This window comes from Metopolophium dirhodum, chromosome 5 (assembly GCF_019925205.1).
Source record: "Metopolophium dirhodum isolate CAU chromosome 5, ASM1992520v1, whole genome shotgun sequence".
Taxonomy (NCBI): domain Eukaryota; kingdom Metazoa; phylum Arthropoda; class Insecta; order Hemiptera; family Aphididae; genus Metopolophium; species Metopolophium dirhodum.
The window spans coordinates 19,523,301-19,545,141 of NC_083564.1; the positions used below are offsets into that span (position 1 = coordinate 19,523,301).

General features: G+C 38.8%; 3 protein-coding genes across 3 annotated transcripts; all 3 read left to right on the forward strand.

The window, feature by feature from the left end:
• Positions 1 to 2,835: 2,835 nt before the first annotated feature.
• Positions 2,836 to 3,405, forward strand: LOC132945619 (tigger transposable element-derived protein 6-like). Its single transcript, XM_061015391.1, has one exon. The coding sequence runs from the start codon at positions 2,836 to 2,838 to the stop codon at positions 3,403 to 3,405; it is 570 nt and encodes a 189-aa protein (XP_060871374.1).
• A 224-nt stretch (positions 3,406 to 3,629) lies between these two features.
• Positions 3,630 to 4,301, forward strand: LOC132945620 (tigger transposable element-derived protein 6-like). The gene has a single exon (XM_061015392.1). The coding sequence runs from the start codon at positions 3,630 to 3,632 to the stop codon at positions 4,299 to 4,301; it is 672 nt and encodes a 223-aa protein (XP_060871375.1).
• A 2,005-nt stretch (positions 4,302 to 6,306) lies between these two features.
• On the forward strand, positions 6,307 to 11,580 carry LOC132945621 (uncharacterized). The gene has a single exon (XM_061015393.1). The coding sequence runs from the start codon at positions 6,307 to 6,309 to the stop codon at positions 11,578 to 11,580; it is 5,274 nt and encodes a 1,757-aa protein (XP_060871376.1).
• The last annotated feature ends 10,261 nt before the right edge of the window (positions 11,581 to 21,841 follow it).

A 21,841-nucleotide genomic window follows, 5' to 3' on the forward strand; every position in this document is an offset into this window, starting at 1 on the left:
TATTACAATCACACCCAAACAATAACATGATCGTATTAAACCTTAGAGATGATTCAAGTTAAACTATTTTAGATATAATATATCCAATTTTAATCAAAACATTCAAATATTTTACTACCTACGAGCTAACCAAATTAAAAACAAAGGATCCAACATGAGCATTATATTAAGTCTACCACTGTTAAATAATTAGCTCTATCAACTTAACAATTATTCAATCTACAGTGAAAATATTAATAAAAAGGTGCTCTGCTGTACTGAAGGTTACAAGTGGGTCACTGTATAATGCATGGTATTAAATTTTAATTTAATGATATATCATTGTATAAGAAAAACGATTCTGAGCGGAGACGGTATGTCAGTCTAGGTTTAAGACATATTATACATATTTATGGTATTAAAAAAAAAATTGACCTATAATAGGTACCTATACTAAATTCCAAATTAATCATATCACAATATCCATTAGGTACTTATAACGCGTTATACATCAACAACAAACCGTGATACTATCATAGATATATAATAGTACACTTTAGAAGTTTCAAGTAACCACGAATAATATTATACAATCACAACAAAATAACTAAAATAGTTATTCTAGGCTTTTTAATATGTAATTTCGTCCAAATTTGTACTTAAAATTACTATAAAAATAAACTGTGCTTGTGTATTATTTTGATTTTTTGGTAACAGAATAAACTACTTACATGGAATCTTGTTTTAAATTTTGAATCCTTAGCTATAAAAACTGAACATTTTATAATTTATTAATTACAATGATTGATAATTTTCGATATTTTGATAAATTTTGTCAAGATTTGATCTTTAAATGCTTATAAAAAAAACTGTGCCAATGTATTTTTCATATTTTACAACTGCTATTGTAACAATATATCAGGAGCCTTGTATACAATTTTTACACTTTTTGGCACAACAGTCAAAATATTTTTAAAATTGTATGGTGTGTAGGAAATGCTAATATAATAAACATTCAGTGAAATTTTCATGTATCTACAGTTATTCGATTTTGAATTACAAAAAAATAAGGAAATCGCTACATGAGAAATCGAGTAAATATTAAATGTTGTAAAAATTTGAATGTCAAACGCTCATAAAACTTTAATTTGACTTTCTCGTACACATTTTTTTTTGATAAAGGTAGATAATCTTATAAGGAATCTTGTATTACATTTTAAAATCTTAGATTTAAAAAGAAAAATTTTTACGAATCCTCAACTCAAAATAATTTGCTAACTTTCGTGATTTCTGAACTTTAAATGCTTATAAAAAAAAACTGTGACTAAATATTTTTAATATTTTTCATCTACCTTTGAAACAATATACTAGGAGCCTTCTATTTTATATTTTCAAGCTTTTTTAACCAACCAATAAAATTTTATTAACATTTCTAGAAATAAAACTAAAAAATAATGGAAAATGAAAATTTAATAAATATTGGCATAAACAGTTTTTTGATTTTCGCAAAATTTCCATTTTGGGCGGTGCTGGCGAGACGCGCGAAATATTCGAACGTGGTTTGTTCGCGGACCAGACACGTGCGAATTTCGGGGTATATCGTGCAAATTCGTGCTAATCACGTGCTAAATATTGGCATAAACAGTTTTTTGATTTTCGCAAAATTTCCATTTTGGGCGGTGCTGGCGAGACGCGCGAAATAGTCGAACGTGGTTTGTTCGCGGACCAGACACGTGCGAATTTCGGGGTATATCGTGCAAATTCGTGCTAATCACGTGCTACATTTTGGTATATCGAGTTTGTTATTATTTTTAATTTTTCACGTTGGGCGGTGCTGGTGAGACGTCTCTCCAGCACCGCACATCATTTTTTGTCATAGAGTTGTATATTTTGTCATGCAAATTTTGGCGATAGTCATGCAAATTCATGCTAAATTACATGCTAATTTCCTGTAAAAAAAAATTGTAAAATTTTTGAATGGGTGGTGCTGGAGAGACGTTCGTATCCTCGACCACTGGGCGGCATTTTTCTCCGTGCAAGTCACGGTGTCCGGAGAACAAGTGCCGCCATCCCCCCACCCCGGGGCACGGCAGAAACCTACGGGTGCCCCATTAGAAATTCTGCCAAACACAACACACGTGTACCAACCTACCCAATATAAAAACCTACAGTGCCCTCCCCACACCCAATGAAAAAATATTGTGAGTTTATGACGCGAATGACGTCGAGTGGCAAGTAGTGCAACTGCCGACTGTGCAAAACTGCAAAGCATAGACCATAGAAAGTCTATCTTAAATCGTGGCACAGACCTATAAACTAATGTGCAGCGCTCGGGGAGAGAAGTCAGAGGGGTGCGGTGAGCGAGAAAAGAAACCAAGTACAGTACTCCCTCGTTGACACGAACTCGGTTAACACAAATCATTGTATAACGCGAACCGGTTTTTCAGTCCAGAGAAAAGCTCTATACTATAAGATAGCGGTTTTTTTATTTCCTCGGTTTATACGAATTATTTCGGTTAACACGAAACTCGAACAAATTTTAGGTACCATATTGTCGTTTTGTTGATTAACACGAACAGAAAAATGTCAATCTGTACATATGTATCTAATTTCGTTTTATTACTCGTATACTAGTCGTTAGTAATTTAATCTTTATAACACAGTTTTATCGATATCTTATCTTATCCCTACTATGTATGTACATAATCTCTATTGTAGGTACATACATATGTATACATGTGTACATTTGTATGTGTGCAATCTAGTTCGGCGATAATCGCTCTCGTTTAAACTAATAATTGCTCTATCAATCAGTTGGTCAGTTGACTTTGTTGGTGTCGTTAGTGATTGACCAAAATGAGTTTGAAAAGGAAGCAAATGTCTATAGATCTAAAAACTAAGCAACTAATTTTAGTAGAAGTCGAAAAAGGTACATTGCCTAAAACCAAAATCGCGGAGAAATTTGGCATTCCAAAATCAACATTATCAACAATTATTAAAAATAAAGATAAGATTGACGAAGCAGTTGCGCTTGGTTCAACCAACAGTACAAAGCGTCTACGAAAACCCATGCTTGAAGACGTTGAAAAGGAACTTTTGAAGTGGTTCAAAAAAGCCAGAGACTCCAACATTCCACTATCAGGTGCACTTGTGAGGGAGAAAGCAAAGGAGATTTGTACTTCCAATGGCGTTGAGCATATGGCGTATTCTGATGGCTGGTTATGGAGATTTCAAAAACGGTATAATATTTCTTGTCATGTTTTGAGCGGCGAGGCAAATAAAGTTGCAGATGAAGACGTAAATAAATGGCTTCAAGGGTTCGTAAAGGTGAGGCAATCCTATAGCGAAAATGATATCTTCAATATTGATGAGACCGGTGTTTTTATAATTTATTGCCCGACCGTTCATTGGATTTTAAAGGAGTGAAGTCACATGGGGGTGCAAAGAGTAAGGAGAGATTGACTGTTGTGCTGTGCTGCAACTCTACTGGGTCGGAAAAACTCAAGCTTTGGGTGATAGGCAAATATCAAAACCCCAGATGCTTTAAAAACGTAAATAAGCTTAGTCTTCCATTCGAATACACTAATCAAAAAAACGCGTGGGTCGATTCAACATCTTTTCGCCTATGGTTACTTAAATTTCAACGAAAAATGGCACTTCAGAATAGAAATGTACTTTTGACTATGGACAATTGCAGTGCCCATAATAATATTGGAGACCTGGAATTGCCAAACGTAAAAATAGTTTATTTTCCTCCAAATTGCACCTCCAGGTTACAACCTCTGGATCAAGGGATAATTGCAGCTTTTAAACGATATTTCAAGACTAGACTTGTACGCCATGCACTGTTATGCCTTGATTCCGATCAACCATGTGTAAAATGGAATATTTTACAAGCGATGAGGGCAATGGCTGTATCGTGGAATGATGTAACTGCAACAACGATCAGTAATAGTTTTAAGAAAGCCTGGAACATTGAAAACGACGCCAACTTAACCCCCGAAATACACATTGAGGATGTAATTGAGGACGATTGGAATAAATTGTTAGCTGTAACTTCTGATGAAAATGCTCAAACTTTTTCAAGTTTTATACAAATGGATAATGATCTCGATATCTGCGATGAAAATGCTGGAGAAGATGGAGAAGATGAAAACCCCGAAATCTCAGATCAAGAAATTGAACCTACTGAACCTCCAGTAGATAAACCCTCTCGGGCTGATGTGTTGGCAGCCTTTGATACCCTCGTAAAATTTTCCCAAACCAGTGCAGAGTTAGATTGCAAATTTGATGACCAGTTGAACAGCATCAGAAAACTATGAAGTTACATTCACCCAGAAACCTATCACTGACTTTTTTAAACCTACGTGAGTTTTAAATTAATTTTTTTTTGAAAAAATGTATTAAAAATATTTCTTTATATATGTAATGTAGTGTAGTAATTAATTAATTAAAAATATTTTAAATATTTGTTTATATGTAGTATGTACCAAAGAAATGTAAATTTTTATTTTGAAGATTACTTAATAAAAAAAATGTATTTGAGTGTAAAATAACGTATTAGATTTAACCTTCTCTGATAACACGAACAAATTCGTGTTAAACCTATCGGTTTACACAAATTTTTTTAACACGAACAGGTTATTTTGTGGTCCCGTCGTGTTCGTGTTAACGAGGGAGTACTGTAGTAAAATGTATATAAGTTTCTCATGAGGTGCGGCTCTCCTTCACTGCTTTAAGTTCTTTCTCTCTCGGTCATATTATGGTTATCGCCTATACCATAGTAGCATTGACGGCAGTCAATTATAGCAGTTTATAGGTCTACCGTCTATGTGGCAAAGTGTAAGTAATTAACACAGATATCTATAATATAGATTGACGCGGTTAAGGTACTGTTGGGTACACAATCGGCCGTTCGTATTTCCGCGCGGTTGTATGCGATATGACTAGGTCATAATGTTGTCACCCTGCCGCCCAGCCGCCGAAAAGTGTGCGAGCGAACTTTGCACCTCCAGAGTGGGGACGGTCTCGCCACAGTCGTGCCTCCAGCGATCCGCACCCGCCGCCATGCAAAAGTCGTCGCTTCTAAGCCGTCTAGGCAACATGTTGTTTTTCCGCCGTCTTGGCACTTTTATTGGTAAACCACATTTTTAATCAACGCGATCCGGTGAGCCTTCGCTGCTCACGAACTCATCGTGTATGTACGTTTTGTTGTTTTCTTCGCGTTTCGAGTTCTGGCCGTCCGCGCCGACACCGCGGCTTGATTTATTGTCCGCCGCCCGTCCGAGCTTCGCAGTGGGACCCCGGGCCGTGGTTGCCCACGTGTTTGCAGATTGAGCCGCCCGTGTTCTTCTCATGTCGCGCCGTGCGTAGTGCCGACAACGTGTATCGCTCGACCGCCTGTGTCGTGATACAACACCGTTTATTAGTTTTTCCGTCGCTCGCCCGACTCGCTGTGCGTTTCGAGCCCTGCTCGCTTCGCACCCACGTGTTCCGCCCGCCCGTCCTACGCAGTGCGAACCGTGGTCAAGCCATTTTTTTGTTGTCGTTTGTGCCGCGTCCCTACGCCGCGACAATTAATGTTTTCGCGTGACCGTTTCGCGATCTCCCTCTAACGGAAATACGAGTTCGTGTCCGCGTCGTCCAACACCTCGTCTTTACGTTTTGTACGCAGTGTCGTCGACCCATTCGTCGAAAGCGACGGGAGTGCAAGTGACGCCAGCCCCGATTGCCGCCCGCAGCTGTTGCAACGCTCCACTGGGTCAACTGCCGCGCCATCGTCGTGGTATCATCTTCCGTCCTTATCAGGTCGTACACACGCGATTTATTTGTCAACAAACACTATTTTCTTTTGCATTTGTATTATTTTTTTGTTTCTTGATTTATTGATTCACGCGATCGTATGTGATCGCGCTTATAATACTAACCCTAGTCAGTAAGAGAGTCTTTTGCAGAACACCACAATAAATTGTTCTGCACCATATTTATCGACCCATTGTTGTTATTGTAATTAGGTACCTCTCATTCATCACCTTAGCACTCATACATCCTAAAGATTTGAACCTAGCTTTAATACAGTCCACTTTCGATCTCTCACTCTCCCCTCCTTACAGGGCTATCGACAGGTACCTACGACTTAAGTAACTACACGCCCGACGCATAACGTGTTGGCCGCCGTCCGTGCGCGCACGTATCCGTCACCGGCTTTACAGGTGCAGCCGTCATCCGCACATTGTTTGGTCCTTCGGGCCGGATTTATTTTCGTGTAATTACTTCGTCACAATCGTACCTCATCACGTAATCATTTAATTTCGTATTCGTATCGTCATGGCACCACTAAAGAAAGAAGAGGATCCGGTAAAGGTTCTACTGCGAGGTCGCGTCAAACGCGATAACATATTAAATTCGGTTAAAAATATTCACGCCACAGCATTAGAGGCACGCGCTGATATTGGGAAAATACCGTCGTTAATTATTCACGCTGAAGAACTAAATAAGTTCGTCGAACAATTTCAACATCAACAAGACATCATTATTAACGCATTAATCGACGCCGACCGTATTGCTGAGTTTGAACAGGTTGATCGTCCGTTGATTACTTCCATGGAATCCATGCGTCTTGAAATAAAAACAATTGTCGCGAGTGCCGTTCCTGTGTCTACTTCCGAAAGTAAATCGTCGTCTTCGTCGTTCACCAATTCCGTGCCACAACAACAATTCGTCGCGTTACCTAAAATTAAATTACCTATGTTCGACGGCAACTTACTATCGTGGCGATCGTTTCGCGATATATATATATCACTCGTACATGATAACCAACACATAGATGACGCACAGCGTTTTCATCACTTACTGTCGTGTCTATCTGGTTCAGCGTTGGCTATTATTAAATCTATACCGTTGTCCGCGGCTAACTACCCGATCGCGTGGGACGCGTTGTCCGAGCGTTACAACAATAAACGTTTGTTAGCTTCCGCTCACATGGACAAATTATTCGCCTTTAAACCAATCGCTCATGAATCACTACCAGCTTTAATTGAGTTCGTCAATACATTTAAGGAAAATGTATCAATAATTAAATCGCTGGGGGTCGATGACCTTTCGAGTTTTTTGCTGTTCCATATGTGCTCTCGCGTTCTCGACCCGACCACGTTACAACTGTTCGAATCTAGTACGTCACAGTCAACTATTCCGACTTTTGACGAATTAGTAAATTTTGTGCAACATCGATGTAAGATTTTGGAAAATCTTACAAAATCTAATAAAGTCGGTCGCAACGAAAAACCGTTCGAAAAACCGGATGTTCGCGGTAAACATACCAAATCGACTAAATCAGTGTTCGCTGCTACTACGTCCGCTTCGACTAAATTTAAGACTAGGAATTGTTTATATTGTGATAAGCCCGATCATAGAATATATCAATGTCCGAAACTCACCGGAATGACTGTTGATAAACGACGAGACGTTGTATTAGCTCGTAAATTGTGTTTCGCGTGTTTGAGTTCGAGTCATATGGTCAATACGTGTCCGTCGACCAAGGGTTGTTTTTCGTGCAACAGTAAGCGTCATCACACCCTACTACATCGTGAACAAAATCAAACGTCAACTGTAGATAATACGACTTCGAATAGTACCCCGGTACCCCAACCCACCACGTCGAGTGGTAATTCTAGCTCGTTTGTCGGTGCCGCCTGCACCAATTCTACCGTCGTACTAGGTACAGCGATTGTTCACATTAAAGATGCGTGGGAACAAGTACATTGCGTACGCGTACTGCTCGATAGTGGCTCGCAGATTTCCGCCATGACTAGTGATTGTGCAGCGCGGCTTGGACTTTCGAAACGTCGTTACAAGTCTGACATCGTAGGTTTCGCACAAAGTCCTGTGTCCCACGTTCAAGGTATAACCCGCTGTCAATTTTCGTCACACGTTAAACCAGATTATTTATTCCCGTCTGTTGACTTAGTTGTTCTAAAACAAATTACCACTGCCATGCCAGCTACTCGGTTACCAGCGACCGTGCGTCAACAATATCAACACCTTCGACTCGCCGATGACAAATTCGACACTCCGTCTCGCATCGACGTTTTATTCGGTGCGGATATCCTACCAAGTCTGATCCGCCCACACGCGGGTGTGGAACATCATTCGGGTTTACCATCGGCCCTTGACACTCAGCTTGGCTGGATAATTTTCGGTTCATTTTCTACTCCGAACAAGTCACCTCCAGTCACGCTGACCACCGCAGTCGCTCCGCCCTCAATCGAAGATTTAATTAAAAAATTCTGGTTGATCGAAGAACCCGCCGCACCGTCGTCACCTACCACGGAAGACCAGTGGTGTGAAGAGTATTTTACTAAGTCTACCTCGCGTGATACGACAGGTCGATTTTGTGTCGCCCTACCATTTCGCCATTTGTTCACCGGCCCAACTCAACAGCATGGTACATCGCATCACGGTCTCGGTGATTCGCGTTCTATAGCGCTGAAAAGATTCTATAATCTAGAAAAGCGATTAGCCAAGGATCCCGTGCTGTATGCGGCGTATCGTCAGTTCATGTCCACCTACCGTTCGCTGGGACACATGGTGCCAGCCCCGTCACCGGGCATCTATTTTATTCCGCATCATGCCGTATTCAAAGCCGACGGTGACATGTCCAAAATACGTGTCGTGTTCGACGCATCATCCGCCTCGTCATCCGGTCGCTCCTTGAACGATATATTGTGCACCGGACCGAAGCTGCAAGTCGATCTACGCGATATTCTACTCCGCTGCCGTATGCATCGATATATTCTGTCCGCCGACATTGTCAAAATGTACCGACAAATGTTAATTCGTCCAGAAGACAGGGCATTTCAACATATTTTTTGGCGTGACGCGCCTAGCGACGACGTCGTTGAATTTCAATTGTGTACCATCACGTACGGCCTCAACTGTGCGCCGTATCTAGCCATACGTTGTCTACACGAGCTCGACAGCCAAGACGGTAATCGGTTTCCGTTAGCCAAAGACGTTCTCACCAGAACCGCCTACGTCGATGATATCGTCATCGGCGCCGACACTGAAGAGCTATTGTTACGTCGAAAAACGGACATCGTCGGTCTACTGCGCAGCTGTGCCTGCGAGTTGAGTAAGTGGACCAGCAATAGCACCGCCGTACTCGAGTCTGTTCCTTCCGGGGACCGAGTACAGGCCATATCATTCGACCCTCAAGAAGAACACGCCGTGAAAGTTCTCGGCCTGCACTGGGACACGAACACCGACAAATTTGTTTATCATACCAGCCTTCAACAGACTTCGTCTACGAAACGAGAAGTGTTGTCCGTCATTGCCCGCCTATTCGACCCCATCGGCGCCCTGGGACCAATGCTACTGTGGGCAAAGTGTTTTATGCAGCTTTTGTGGAGCAAGAAACTCGGGTGGGACGATCCGATGCCTGACGAGTTGCAATCCATGTGGCAACAGTTCTGCACAGAATTACCACTTGTGTTCGATTTAAGCCTACCACGTCACATCGAAGCCACTTGTCAACAGGACATCCAGCTGCTAGGCTTCGCAGACGCGTCGATCAAAGGATATGCGGCTACCATTTACCTTCGTCTCGTCGATGCCGCCGGCAATATTTCTGTAAAATTCATTACCTGTAAAACTAAGGTTGCGCCTTTGAAGAGCTCGACCGCCGACGAGTCGCTATCGATACCACGCCTAGAACTGTGCGGTGCTCTGTTATTGGCCCGTACCCTTCACCATGTGCATTCTGTTCTGTCCAGCGAAGTTCCCGTATCTCGTTTGCGAGCATGGTCAGACTCATCGGTCGTCTTGTCATGGTTGACGTCGGACCAAAAACATTTCAAGATCTTTGTAACAAATCGAGTTGCAAAAATAAGTCAATTGCTACCTGGTTGTATGTGGAGTTACGTCTCGACCAACGACAACCCCGCGGATCCAGCTTCTCGTGGACTGTTGCCGAAATCAATGTTGTCCTCGTCCATCTATTGGAACGGTCCTGACTTCCTACGACTTCCCGAAGACCAGTGGCCCCAATCGAGATTTATTCCGCTCACACCAGACCAGCTGCCGGAGACCCGACCGAATGTCATCACGACGTTGGCCGTCAATGTTCATCCGCCTTCACTCGAATTTATTGACCGATTTTCGTCGCTCGGTAAAATGCTGCGTGTATTGTCATACATATTGCGCTACCTGTGTCACCGTCTACGTCGACAACCTGTCCGCGTCGGTCCAATCACGTTTACCGAACGGGAAAGATCGTTATCGATCGCCGTGCAACGCACACAACAAGTTTATTTTTCAGACTTGAGAAAAATGTTAAAAAATGAATCCATGATTTCGCCGCCGTCCCTGGCACAACTAGCACCTTACGTCGACGAAAAGGGTATCATTCGAGTCGGAGGCCGTCTTCGCTTCGCTAGTGCCAGTCAGGACGCGAAGCACCCGATTTTGCTGCCGCGATCCTCACACCTCACCGAGCTGATTATTCGCCACTACCACCTGTCATTTCTGCACGGCGGCTCAAAATTAGTACCGTCAATGTTAAGCCAAAAATTTTGGATTTTGTCGGGTCGCGCTGCGGTTCGACGTGTCATATTTTCGTGCGTTCCGTGCACCCGTCACAAGGCTGTCCGCCCTCAGCCGATGATGGCAGATTTACCGTCCTACCGGGTCCAACCGCATCGACCTTTTTCGCACGTCGGGATGGATTACGGAGGCCCGTTCTTCGTGAAAGAACATCGCCGTCGGAATGCGCAATCAGTCAAGGTCTACTTAGCATTATTCATCTGTATGTCCGTTAAGGCAGTCCACCTCGAAATCGTGTCGGATTTGAGCACGGAGGCCTTCCTTGCAGCCTTAGACCGTTTCGTCGCCCGTCGCGGCATCCCGTCCAACATTTATTCGGACTGTGGGACAAATTACGTCGGCGCCGCGCGCCAGCTGAAAACGTTGTTCCGTGATGCCAAAGTTCAAGATCGTCTGTCATCACATCTGACCTGTGCGTGGCACTTCAACCCGCCCGCCGCCCCACATTTCGGTGGAATTTGGGAGGCTGGCATCAAAAGCACCAAATATCATTTCAAGCACGCCATCGGTCAACAGGTGTTGACATATGAGGAGTTCCTCACCTTGACCACCCGCATTGAGGGTATTTTAAACTCGAGACCAATCACGCCAACATCATCCGATCCGCACGACTTGAGTGCGCTAACGCCCGGGCACTTTCTGATAGGACAGCCGCTTCAAGCTTTACCCGAACCTGACCTCACCGACGTCCAAATCAACAGGCTGAATCGTTGGCAACTCATTCGACAGTGTCATCAATCCTACTGGAAACGGTGGTCACGTGAATATTTATCTACACTACAAGGACGACACAAATGGTTCAAGTCATCTCCGAATTTGACGATCGGTGACATGGTCATCGTTGAGGCCCCCTCTCGACCACCAACTGAGTGGCGTCTCGGTCGTGTCACCGAGGTCCACCCGGGATCAGACGAGGTTGTTCGCGTCGTGTCCGTGCGCACGCAGGACGGTGTCTACAAACGTCCGGTAGTGAAACTTGTGCGTTTACCAGTCGAGCCCTGATCTTATCCTCATCTCCCAAGGTCCTCATTGTTTATTATTCTTTATTTTTTTTGTGTGTGCAACAGTCACATTCTCGTTCATGTTATTTATTTATTTGTCTATTGATGAGTGTCAGGTACAATGTAATTTTTTTTAATTATTATTTATTTCCATGTTATCATGTATTTTTTTTTTTTTTTTTTTTCGCACCGTATTTGTTGTAATGTGTATGATCTGAACTTCAACGTCCATATTCATGTTTGATGATCTCTTGAAAGACGCCCTGGTCTTTCAACGCGGGGAGGAAATGTTGGGTACACAATCGGCCGTTCGTATTTCCGCGCGGTTGTATGCGATATGACTAGGTCATAATGTTGTCACCCTGCCGCCCAGCCGCCGAAAAGTGTGCGAGCGAACTTTGCACCTCCAGAGTGGGGACGGTCTCGCCACAGTCGTGCCTCCAGCGATCCGCACCCGCCGCCATGCAAAAGTCGTCGCTTCTAAGCCGTCTAGGCAACATGTTGTTTTTCCGCCGTCTTGGCACTTTTATTGGTAAACCACATTTTTAATCAACGCGATCCGGTGAGCCTTCGCTGCTCACGAACTCATCGTGTATGTACGTTTTGTTGTTTTCTTCGCGTTTCGAGTTCTGGCCGTCCGCGCCGACACCGCGGCTTGATTTATTGTCCGCCGCCCGTCCGAGCTTCGCAGTGGGACCCCGGGCCGTGGTTGCCCACGTGTTTGCAGATTGAGCCGCCCGTGTTCTTCTCATGTCGCGCCGTGCGTAGTGCCGACAACGTGTATCGCTCGACCGCCTGTGTCGTGATACAACACCGTTTATTAGTTTTTCCGTCGCTCGCCCGACTCGCTGTGCGTTTCGAGCCCTGCTCGCTTCGCACCCACGTGTTCCGCCCGCCCGTCCTACGCAGTGCGAACCGTGGTCAAGCCATTTTTTTGTTGTCGTTTGTGCCGCGTCCCTACGCCGCGACAATTAATGTTTTCGCGTGACCGTTTCGCGATCTCCCTCTAACGGAAATACGAGTTCGTGTCCGCGTCGTCCAACACCTCGTCTTTACGTTTTGTACGCAGTGTCGTCGACCCATTCGTCGAAAGCGACGGGAGTGCAAGTGACGCCAGCCCCGATTGCCGCCCGCAGCTGTTGCAACGCTCCACTGGGTCAACTGCCGCGCCATCGTCGTGGTATCATCTTCCGTCCTTATCAGGTCGTACACACGCGATTTATTTGTCAACAAACACTATTTTCTTTTGCATTTGTATTATTTTTTTGTTTCTTGATTTATTGATTCACGCGATCGTATGTGATCGCGCTTATAATACTAACCCTAGTCAGTAAGAGAGTCTTTTGCAGAACACCACAATAAATTGTTCTGCACCATATTTATCGACCCATTGTTGTTATTGTAATTAGGTACCTCTCATTCATCACCTTAGCACTCATACATCCTAAAGATTTGAACCTAGCTTTAATACAGTCCACTTTCGATCTCTCACTCTCCCCTCCTTACAGGGCTATCGACAGGTACCTACGACTTAAGTAACTACACGCCCGACGCATAACGTGTTGGCCGCCGTCCGTGCGCGCACGTATCCGTCACCGGCTTTACAGGTGCAGCCGTCATCCGCACAGGTACGTTTTCCAAGGCCGCGACATGTCGCCGCGACGCATTTTTCCGGTTGTGTTTTACTAAGCGCGACATGTCGCGGCGATTTTGGTAGCTATAGTATAGCTACAAAGCAGTGGATATAGGATTATTTGAAGCAATTGCTTCATGTCTGAAATGGGTGGGTGGGTGTATAAATATATATATAATCGTAAGACCTCAACACAAATATCATGGTAAATATTATAATTAATAATTATTAATGGCCCCTGCTGCTAATTTTGGTTCAATAAATGGTGCGGTGTTAAAAATATTTAAATTATACAATATGCTTCAAAGTCTCCACAATTTCGCGCCGCCACTGCTACAAAGTACATAATGTCCAGTTCACTCGCAAACCTGTCCACGTACAGACGAGTGTGTGATTTTAATTATAATTAATAATTAATACAGTTTTGTTTTAATTGTTATGTAGGTGTATATTAATAATAATGACATTTTGACTTTATTATTGGAAGAAGAAGATGAAGAAGATTTTATATTTTCCTATCTGAAACCAATAAAAAAGCGAACAGATGATATTATGTTCAAGTAATCGCGATACAGAAGGTTTTTACGAAGTGTTAATTAATAGACATTTAAAAAATAATAACATAAAATTTTGTGAATTGTTTCGTGTCTATATTCAACAGTTTGATTTTTTACTTTCTATGGTCGAAAACGAAATAACTCTACCACCAAGTAATATAGAAATACGGCGGCATATGGCGTCGCGGTCGGCCGACGGTGGTTTCGTCTTCGATCGGTGGGTTGTCGGTTCGACGGTGTGTAGGTATATAAATACGAGAGAGAGGCCGGCCGGGGGCCATAGATATTAAATATTTAAATCTTTAAATTATTTAATTAATTTTCTATAATATCTATGACGGCGGCCGGTGGTCGTCTTGTGCGACTTGTCTCCCCGTCCCGCCCTATGCCTTTGCGGCGCGGTGGGAGAGTCGACGGTGTCGCGCACACTCTGTAAAATGGTGCGGCCGAATCTCTACCGAATTCGCGTGCGAATTCATTCAGTAGCATTCGCATGCATTCGTTCGTGTTCGCGGCCTGATGTAAACGCACCTTTATACATATGCGTGACTAGAGTTCATATGCAGCGGCAGCCCTGCTAATAACCGGCGCCAGTGAACCGAAAAAAGCCCTAAACACCCAAAGCCATAGTTTTAATCCAAAGTCTGAATTATCTATTTACAATTAATATAATCTAAGTAGATATAGTAATTATAACGATACCCGCATAAAAGAATTTTTTTTTTTTAAACAAAAGTTGTAATTTTTCTAACTTAAAACTCGGTTCACTGGCGCCTTTAAAAAATTGCAGGGGCGGCCCAGGCATCCTAGGCTGCCGCCGTTGACACGTCTATGATATTATATCATTGCGAATTCAAGTTAAATACAATCCATTATGCATTGACCCACTTATAACCTACTGTACAACAGAGCGACAATGCGACATCCACTTACCCACTTTTTTTGTTAGATGCTGGTCATCTGCAGGTATAATATGCCGATTTCATGGTTTTCTAAATTATTACTATAATAGTGACCCATTACATAAAAATTGAAATTACTGCTATACCATAACGACGGCTTAATTCAAAAATGTTGTATGTAAAAAATAATGAATTTTACAGTAGAGCCAATTCAATTTTTTAAATTTTTTATGTATCACTGAAGAGATTATGCAATAATTAAACGAAATTGAACAGTTGTGGTGTACTGCTTATTTACCCTATCAATAGTAGGTATATAAGAACAATTTATGAATATAGAAGATATTTTAAAGATAAATAAAAAAAAACTGTACTTAACACATTTATTTAACACACACTCAATATGGCGGGAAAAATTTCGTAGACGGTAGAAATGTTGTAAGTGCTCACTTAACACATTATTGCAAAACTGTTATTAGTACACAATTATAGGACTTAACACATTTTAGAAATAACAATATTTATTTATAGTACTTATCACATAATAGTCCGCTGTCTATTGACTTAAATATGTACAATATCACTTGCCACATATATTTTGCAAACATACAATTATCACTATTCTTATACTATTATGCACTGTCGCGGTCGTTATCGCAACGACCACGGCGTCTCCATCGACGTCCGCGAGATCACGACTTACAACCGGTCTGGTCGCCGCCGGCGTGGTGGCAGCTTTTGCCTGACCATCGTCGACGCAACACGCGCTGATATATATATATTATATTGTATTTCGTTAATAAAACGTGTGTCTTGCCAAGACGTTATTGTCATTATTTCATCCAACCGTTCTTACACCTACAGCACTTGACTCGTTTTCGTCAAAAGATGTACTTACAACATTTTTGAATTATTAAACCATCGATAATATAGTTGCATAATGTTTGAATATTTTGGATTGAACTAATCGTGTAAAACGATATTTTCTCAGACGGAAAATTTTTAAAGTTGAATATAATATGTACTGAGCTACATTTGCTGATGATTTTGTAGAGCAGCATCTTGGTTTAGCAGTCTGCAGCAGCGACTATTCCGCGAATGAATGGCCAATGATGTGGAATGACGCATTGCTATGCCAGGTAGGTATATATGGTGTTAATTTATTTCGAAATTTTTCAAATTATATGAATACACGGTGTTTGGAGGTCTTTTCGAACGAATTTCATTGTTGAAAATGTAGCCGGCCGTCGCGGTACAACAGGCGTGCAGACTACAGACCTGGAATACATGGAAACACTGCAGTAGCGGTTTTGGGGGTGAGGCTAAAATGTTGAAGTAAATAATACTTAAAAAGTATACTTTTTGGCTCACCGATAGCACATATTTCGACGATAATTTTTAATGTATTTATGATTTTATTTGAGAAAAATTCTTCTTTACGAAGTTTAATAATATGAATTATGAATTATTATTTATTAATTTCATGTTTATTACCAAAAATAACGATAAACCGATAAGAATTAATACACGAAATAATTATTACGTAAACAAACGTTGGTATTTCAGCCGGCACCAATGTTCCGATGACGTCAGATAACACCGGCTACACGTCGCCTCAAAGGTTTGTAATTGTGTACATAATTTACACACACAAGCGACAAGCTTACTATATGTACGCGAATACAAGTGACTGTTAAATAAGTAGAATTGGGCATGCGCAATGTCGCAATGATCATCGTGAGGCTCGATTTTCATCGACTATGTTTACTAAAAATAAATGCGGTATACTGGTACTTGGTACTATAATGGTCAGCCCGCAGTTGAACATCAAAACACATAATCAGCTGTTATTTAGTAAAGCCGGGGCAGCCCTAATTAAACCGTTTTAATAGGTATTAATTTAAATTTTCTGATATTGTTGACATTATCGACATCTTTGAATCGTTTAAATTGGTTTACGTGTGCTCACGCTTGATTTTTATTAAACATTAATTGTTTTATTAAACATTAAAAGATTTTTAGGGCATTAAAATCCTAAGCGTTATTATTGTATAATTTATAAACAAAATAATTACTAAGGATACTAATAGTTTTAATTTATTCTGTGTTTACACTAAGAAGATATAAGTTTTAAGAGGTTAAAAAATTCTCCGATATTATGGATGTTAAACTATCATAAATGACAATTATATGATAGGTCCGTTCACAGGGTAGGGGGTTTAGGGATTTAAATGTTATCAATTATTATATATTTAATATTAATTATTATTTATTAACGGGTAAATAGTACCAAATTATGACCTAATTAATTTAATCATCATCAGTGCGTGATTTGTGTTAAAATAAATTAGGAGAATGTCAGCACAATATTAATTTTCTATCCCGGCCATACACGCCACATATAAATAAAACGCTTTTACGTAAAACCGTTTTTATGATTTTCGAGTAATCTTAGAGTAAAACAACCTTAGGTTTATTTTTCCAGTACATCTTGAAAATATGATATGTGTACCACTGCACCTATTATTTATTTTTCAAATGGATTATATGAATAATATATTGACATCAATTAGTATACCTACCATAATATAACGGTAACACGGAACCCTGTATAGGCAATTTAGCTACATTACTGTCGCGCTAGTCCATTTTTCCGGTATCTCATAGTAAATTGGTAACATGTAATATTATTTTTATTTTTGATGGCAAAACTGTAACTTAATAGTATAAAATTCTAATTTTAAATCTCTTTTGTCCGCGCTTTATTATTTTATATACAATATTATTATGCGTATTGGTTAAATATATTTTGTAATGTTTAAACTTTAAACACTCGAGCTATCGTGATAGGTACGTCGTACGTGTTTCTTAAGGCCCCTGCAAGCCCTATTAATTTTTCACCAAAACAACCTTAGCGACTGACAAAAATTAAAGTACATCTAGTGGCTCGATTTAAAAAATGTAAAGATGTTTTAATTGGTCAATAAGTCTACTTTGCATGATCGGTCGGAGCATATTTTTTATATTTTAGATATTTTTTAATATATTCAATATTAAACATTTATAAATTTATAAAATGTAAAATATTTATTCTCGTCAAGAATTTGCTAAAATTGAAAAAGTTCTCCGACCGATGCAAAGTAAACTTGTTTACCAACACAAACATCTTTACATTTTTTAAATCAAACCACTAGAAGTACCTATCAGTGTGACGGCTATATCACGTCCATAAATGACTTGTGCATGTGTGTACGTGTGACCATAAACCAGATAAGAAATAACAATGAAGTGTAAATTGATGCGGGTCGTGGGTGATGGTAGGGGAGTTACACACACTAATGATCATTTACTACACACACAAAGACGATCAGTAATCGTAGGAACGAAATAATTGCCTATACACAACTCCTTAAAAATGACACATTTGCAGGGGCCTCAAGTTATTTTCATCAATCTTTATAGTTGTAGGAATTATAATTTTGATTTGATCTTCAACAATTTTTAACTCTTCCAAAGCAGTCCCTTGAATATATATTTAATTGGCCGAAAAAATCTTATTGATGAGTGCCGAGGATTTTTTCATAAAACTATTTTATCGTTATTATTTTCAACATTACACTGTAATTGTAATGGAACTAAAGAATATAAAAATAAATCACCATCACATACATCGTTTGTTGTATTCTAAAACAAATATATCTTTGCTTGTACTGAGCTTGCCCACTACTATTGTCACAACCCCATTATATTATTTCAAAATTATGCATCCGGTTTTCTATTTTTGGCAGAGATGGGATTGTAAAAATTCGAACAATATTATATGATTAAGAAGATCTTGTATGTTGATTTCACAAGCTGTTTCCTTAACTTGTATATACAATATAAAAACATATATTATGTTTTTAGGATAACACTCTTTTTGCTTCTAAAATTTGTTCGTAAGTAGGATAAATATTAACATTTTTTTTTTATGTACTTTTATGTGTTTTTTATGAGTCATTTATGTACGGAATGATTACATACTTATTACATACATCAAAGCCATTGCCGTACTTAGGATTTGCGAGGCCCAGGGCGAAAACCAATTTTTAAACCAATTTTACCACTTTTTTCAAACGCGAGGCCTCCCTATGTAAGCAAAAAGCGCGTGGCTCAGAGCCTGAGCCCTGCTCGCCCCCCCCCCCCCCCCCCTAAGGACGGCCCTGTAGTCACAGCTGGCTATTGCCTTATCTAAAACTGAATTTGAAACTCTTTCAGGAACAATTTTAACATTTTCATGTGCCGATTTATTTTTATACGGGGTGTAACGGAAAGAACTGACAAAAAAAAAAATTATGCTACTTAAACGCATGATTGATAAAATTATACAATTAGTAAATGGTTTTAGAAATCTACCCGTGTTAGCAAATTTCCAAAAATAATATTTTTTAAAAAAGTTATCGTGTTTCAAATTAATTTAATCAAAAAAATATTGATATTTAGAAAAATTTTAAAAATAAACTACTTGACTTAGATAAATGTTTTTACCATCCAAATCGTTCTTATAATGAGATTCACAAATTGGCTATTTCGAATTTATTCAAAAAAATTTTAATCAAATTTAAAATTTTTCATTTTCAGTATTAAAAATAAAAATATATTTTTTTTATTACACGTGTAACGCAAGTGACTATAAATTATATACAAAACAAACATTTTAAATATTGATTAGAACAAAAGTTATTTCAAAAGTCAGTTCTATTTGTTACACACTGTATACTTATTACCTACATCACATTTAGCGACACCATCATCTACTGTTAAAACTGTTGCTGTCCATTTCTATTCACAAGCAGTTTAATAAAATATTGAAAACGTCCACAAACGTGACAGCAATAATTATAAAACAAATTCGCTCGCTTCAAATTGTTTTCGAGCACAACGATTAATATTAACCTATTGAAAATAATAATATACCTAGTGTATAATATAGTCTATTATCGGTACACTGCTGTTATAACAGTTAATTCGAAACAATGGACTCCCGACGCCTATTCCATAACACGTAATAGCTTATTGTATTGTTATTAATTATTGTTTATTATGTCTGGTGTAAACACAGCTCAGTTATCAGGCAAAATACATATCATATGTATATAGTAAATACAGACGAGTCTCGATAACTCGAATTTTATTTTTGTCCCCAGGAAAATTTTTTAAAATAATTCAAGTCATGTAACTTGAAAAATTAATTAATCAATTAATTTTTATCTCCCTTGACATTCGAGTTATCGAGTCTCGACTGTACCTACCTAACTACTTAGAACGTATCATTTTTATTTTAGAAACGATCGTGAAAACTATTGACTTAAATGCAGTGTTTAAAGTGGGAAAAAATTCCAGTGGGGACTAATGTCTCCATGATTCCATATAGTTTTAAGTGTTTCATATTATAAATAATTTTATTTATAATGTCTAATGTCAATGTAATATTGTAATGTGTAAACAGTAGTTGTGTTTAAGCATAATCATCCAAATTTTTACTCTGAATAATGTTAATCCTAATTTGTTAAAGTGGACGGTTTTCAACTTCCTTCAGAGTCCGAGTCCTTTTGCGCTCCCCATTTTAACCACTGCGTGTATCCTAACCTAAGTTTATAATAATAATTCGTAAGTTAGGTCCTTCTAAAGTTAAAAAGGGTTTAAAGGGATAAAAATTAAAAAGGCAATACGGGTATAGTCTTCAATATGAGTTATCGTCATCCCCATCCGTCGATGAAATATAGCTTGTGACATATTTATTACCTAAACATAGCAAAATATTTGCCAGCAAAATTCGTATCCACACGATTATTATCAATGGTATTATACGTATAAGGTATAAAATATGAATTACCTATTATCAAACTTAAATGTATTTAACATTATCTGTGTTGTCTCGTTGGCTTTTTACGAGATTTTTGTTTTTAAGTAAATTATGAGCATTTTTAAATATTAATATTATTATTATAGAATTATATTTTGCTTCACTGCGCCTCAACGCTTAGGACGATAATTAAACTGTTTAACTGTTGTCTGCTAGATAACTATATACATACTCGATATATATTCTTTAGACAATTTTTTTAAACATTTATTCTTGTATAACTGTATTATTATATGTTAGTTTAACTGAAAGTTCAACATTTTTTGAAAAAAAAAATACTTGAAAATCACCTTTGTTATTTTTCAATGCTGTGTTAAAAAGGAGCTCTTTCTCAGTGCTCTGCTATCGATATAATGTTACTAGGTACTTAAATACAAATCCACTACAGTGTAGTTTTATACCTAATATAATAAAAATGCAGTTAAATATTATGCTGTCTGATGTCTTTGCAGTGTCTCCCATAAAAAAATTTCGGTAAATTTACCGCATTCTCGTCTCCATTATTTATTGGTTATTAATTAAAGCTAAACGATATATACAAACGTTTGATCTTAGTAATTAATAATTTTAATAAAATACGGTGGCTATAACGTCGTAGTCTAAAAGTGGCGTTTAGCTTTAATATATTATTTTATTTTACCTCACGTGTACCACTAAAACTTATCATTTTTTCATATGGCTTCAAGTAGATATTTATGAACAAAATATATGAAATGTTTACTTAGTTGTTCTTATGCATATACACCTAAGTAAATAGGTAGGCACTTCTTTGTAGTATATGACATAGAACCACTATTGTCATATTCTGTATTAAGAATCGAATCACATTGCAAAGAGAAGTTTACACTTGTTCTTTGTACTTATCTGAACAATAGCTATGGTTTCATATAAACTTTTAACAATATTAATAGTGATATTTGATATTATAATATTCTGTAATGGAGCAGAGGAAGGTAACAACCAACAATTATTTTATAATTACATTAAAATATAAAAATATATATTAATTACTAAAAATATCACTAATATTATAATAATATTATATTATGTAAATAATTGTATCTATTAGAAAAGCGAAATCTTATTAAATAGATCATAATATTATTCACGATGTAATATTTGTACATAAAAATATTATTTTTGTAATTAACTACTCATTATATTTTATATGCTAAAAATTTAACAAAAAATGTATGAATGGAAATCATTAAAATGTGCATTTACCTACATACTTTTTCTTTTGAAAATTGAGTAACTATAATCAA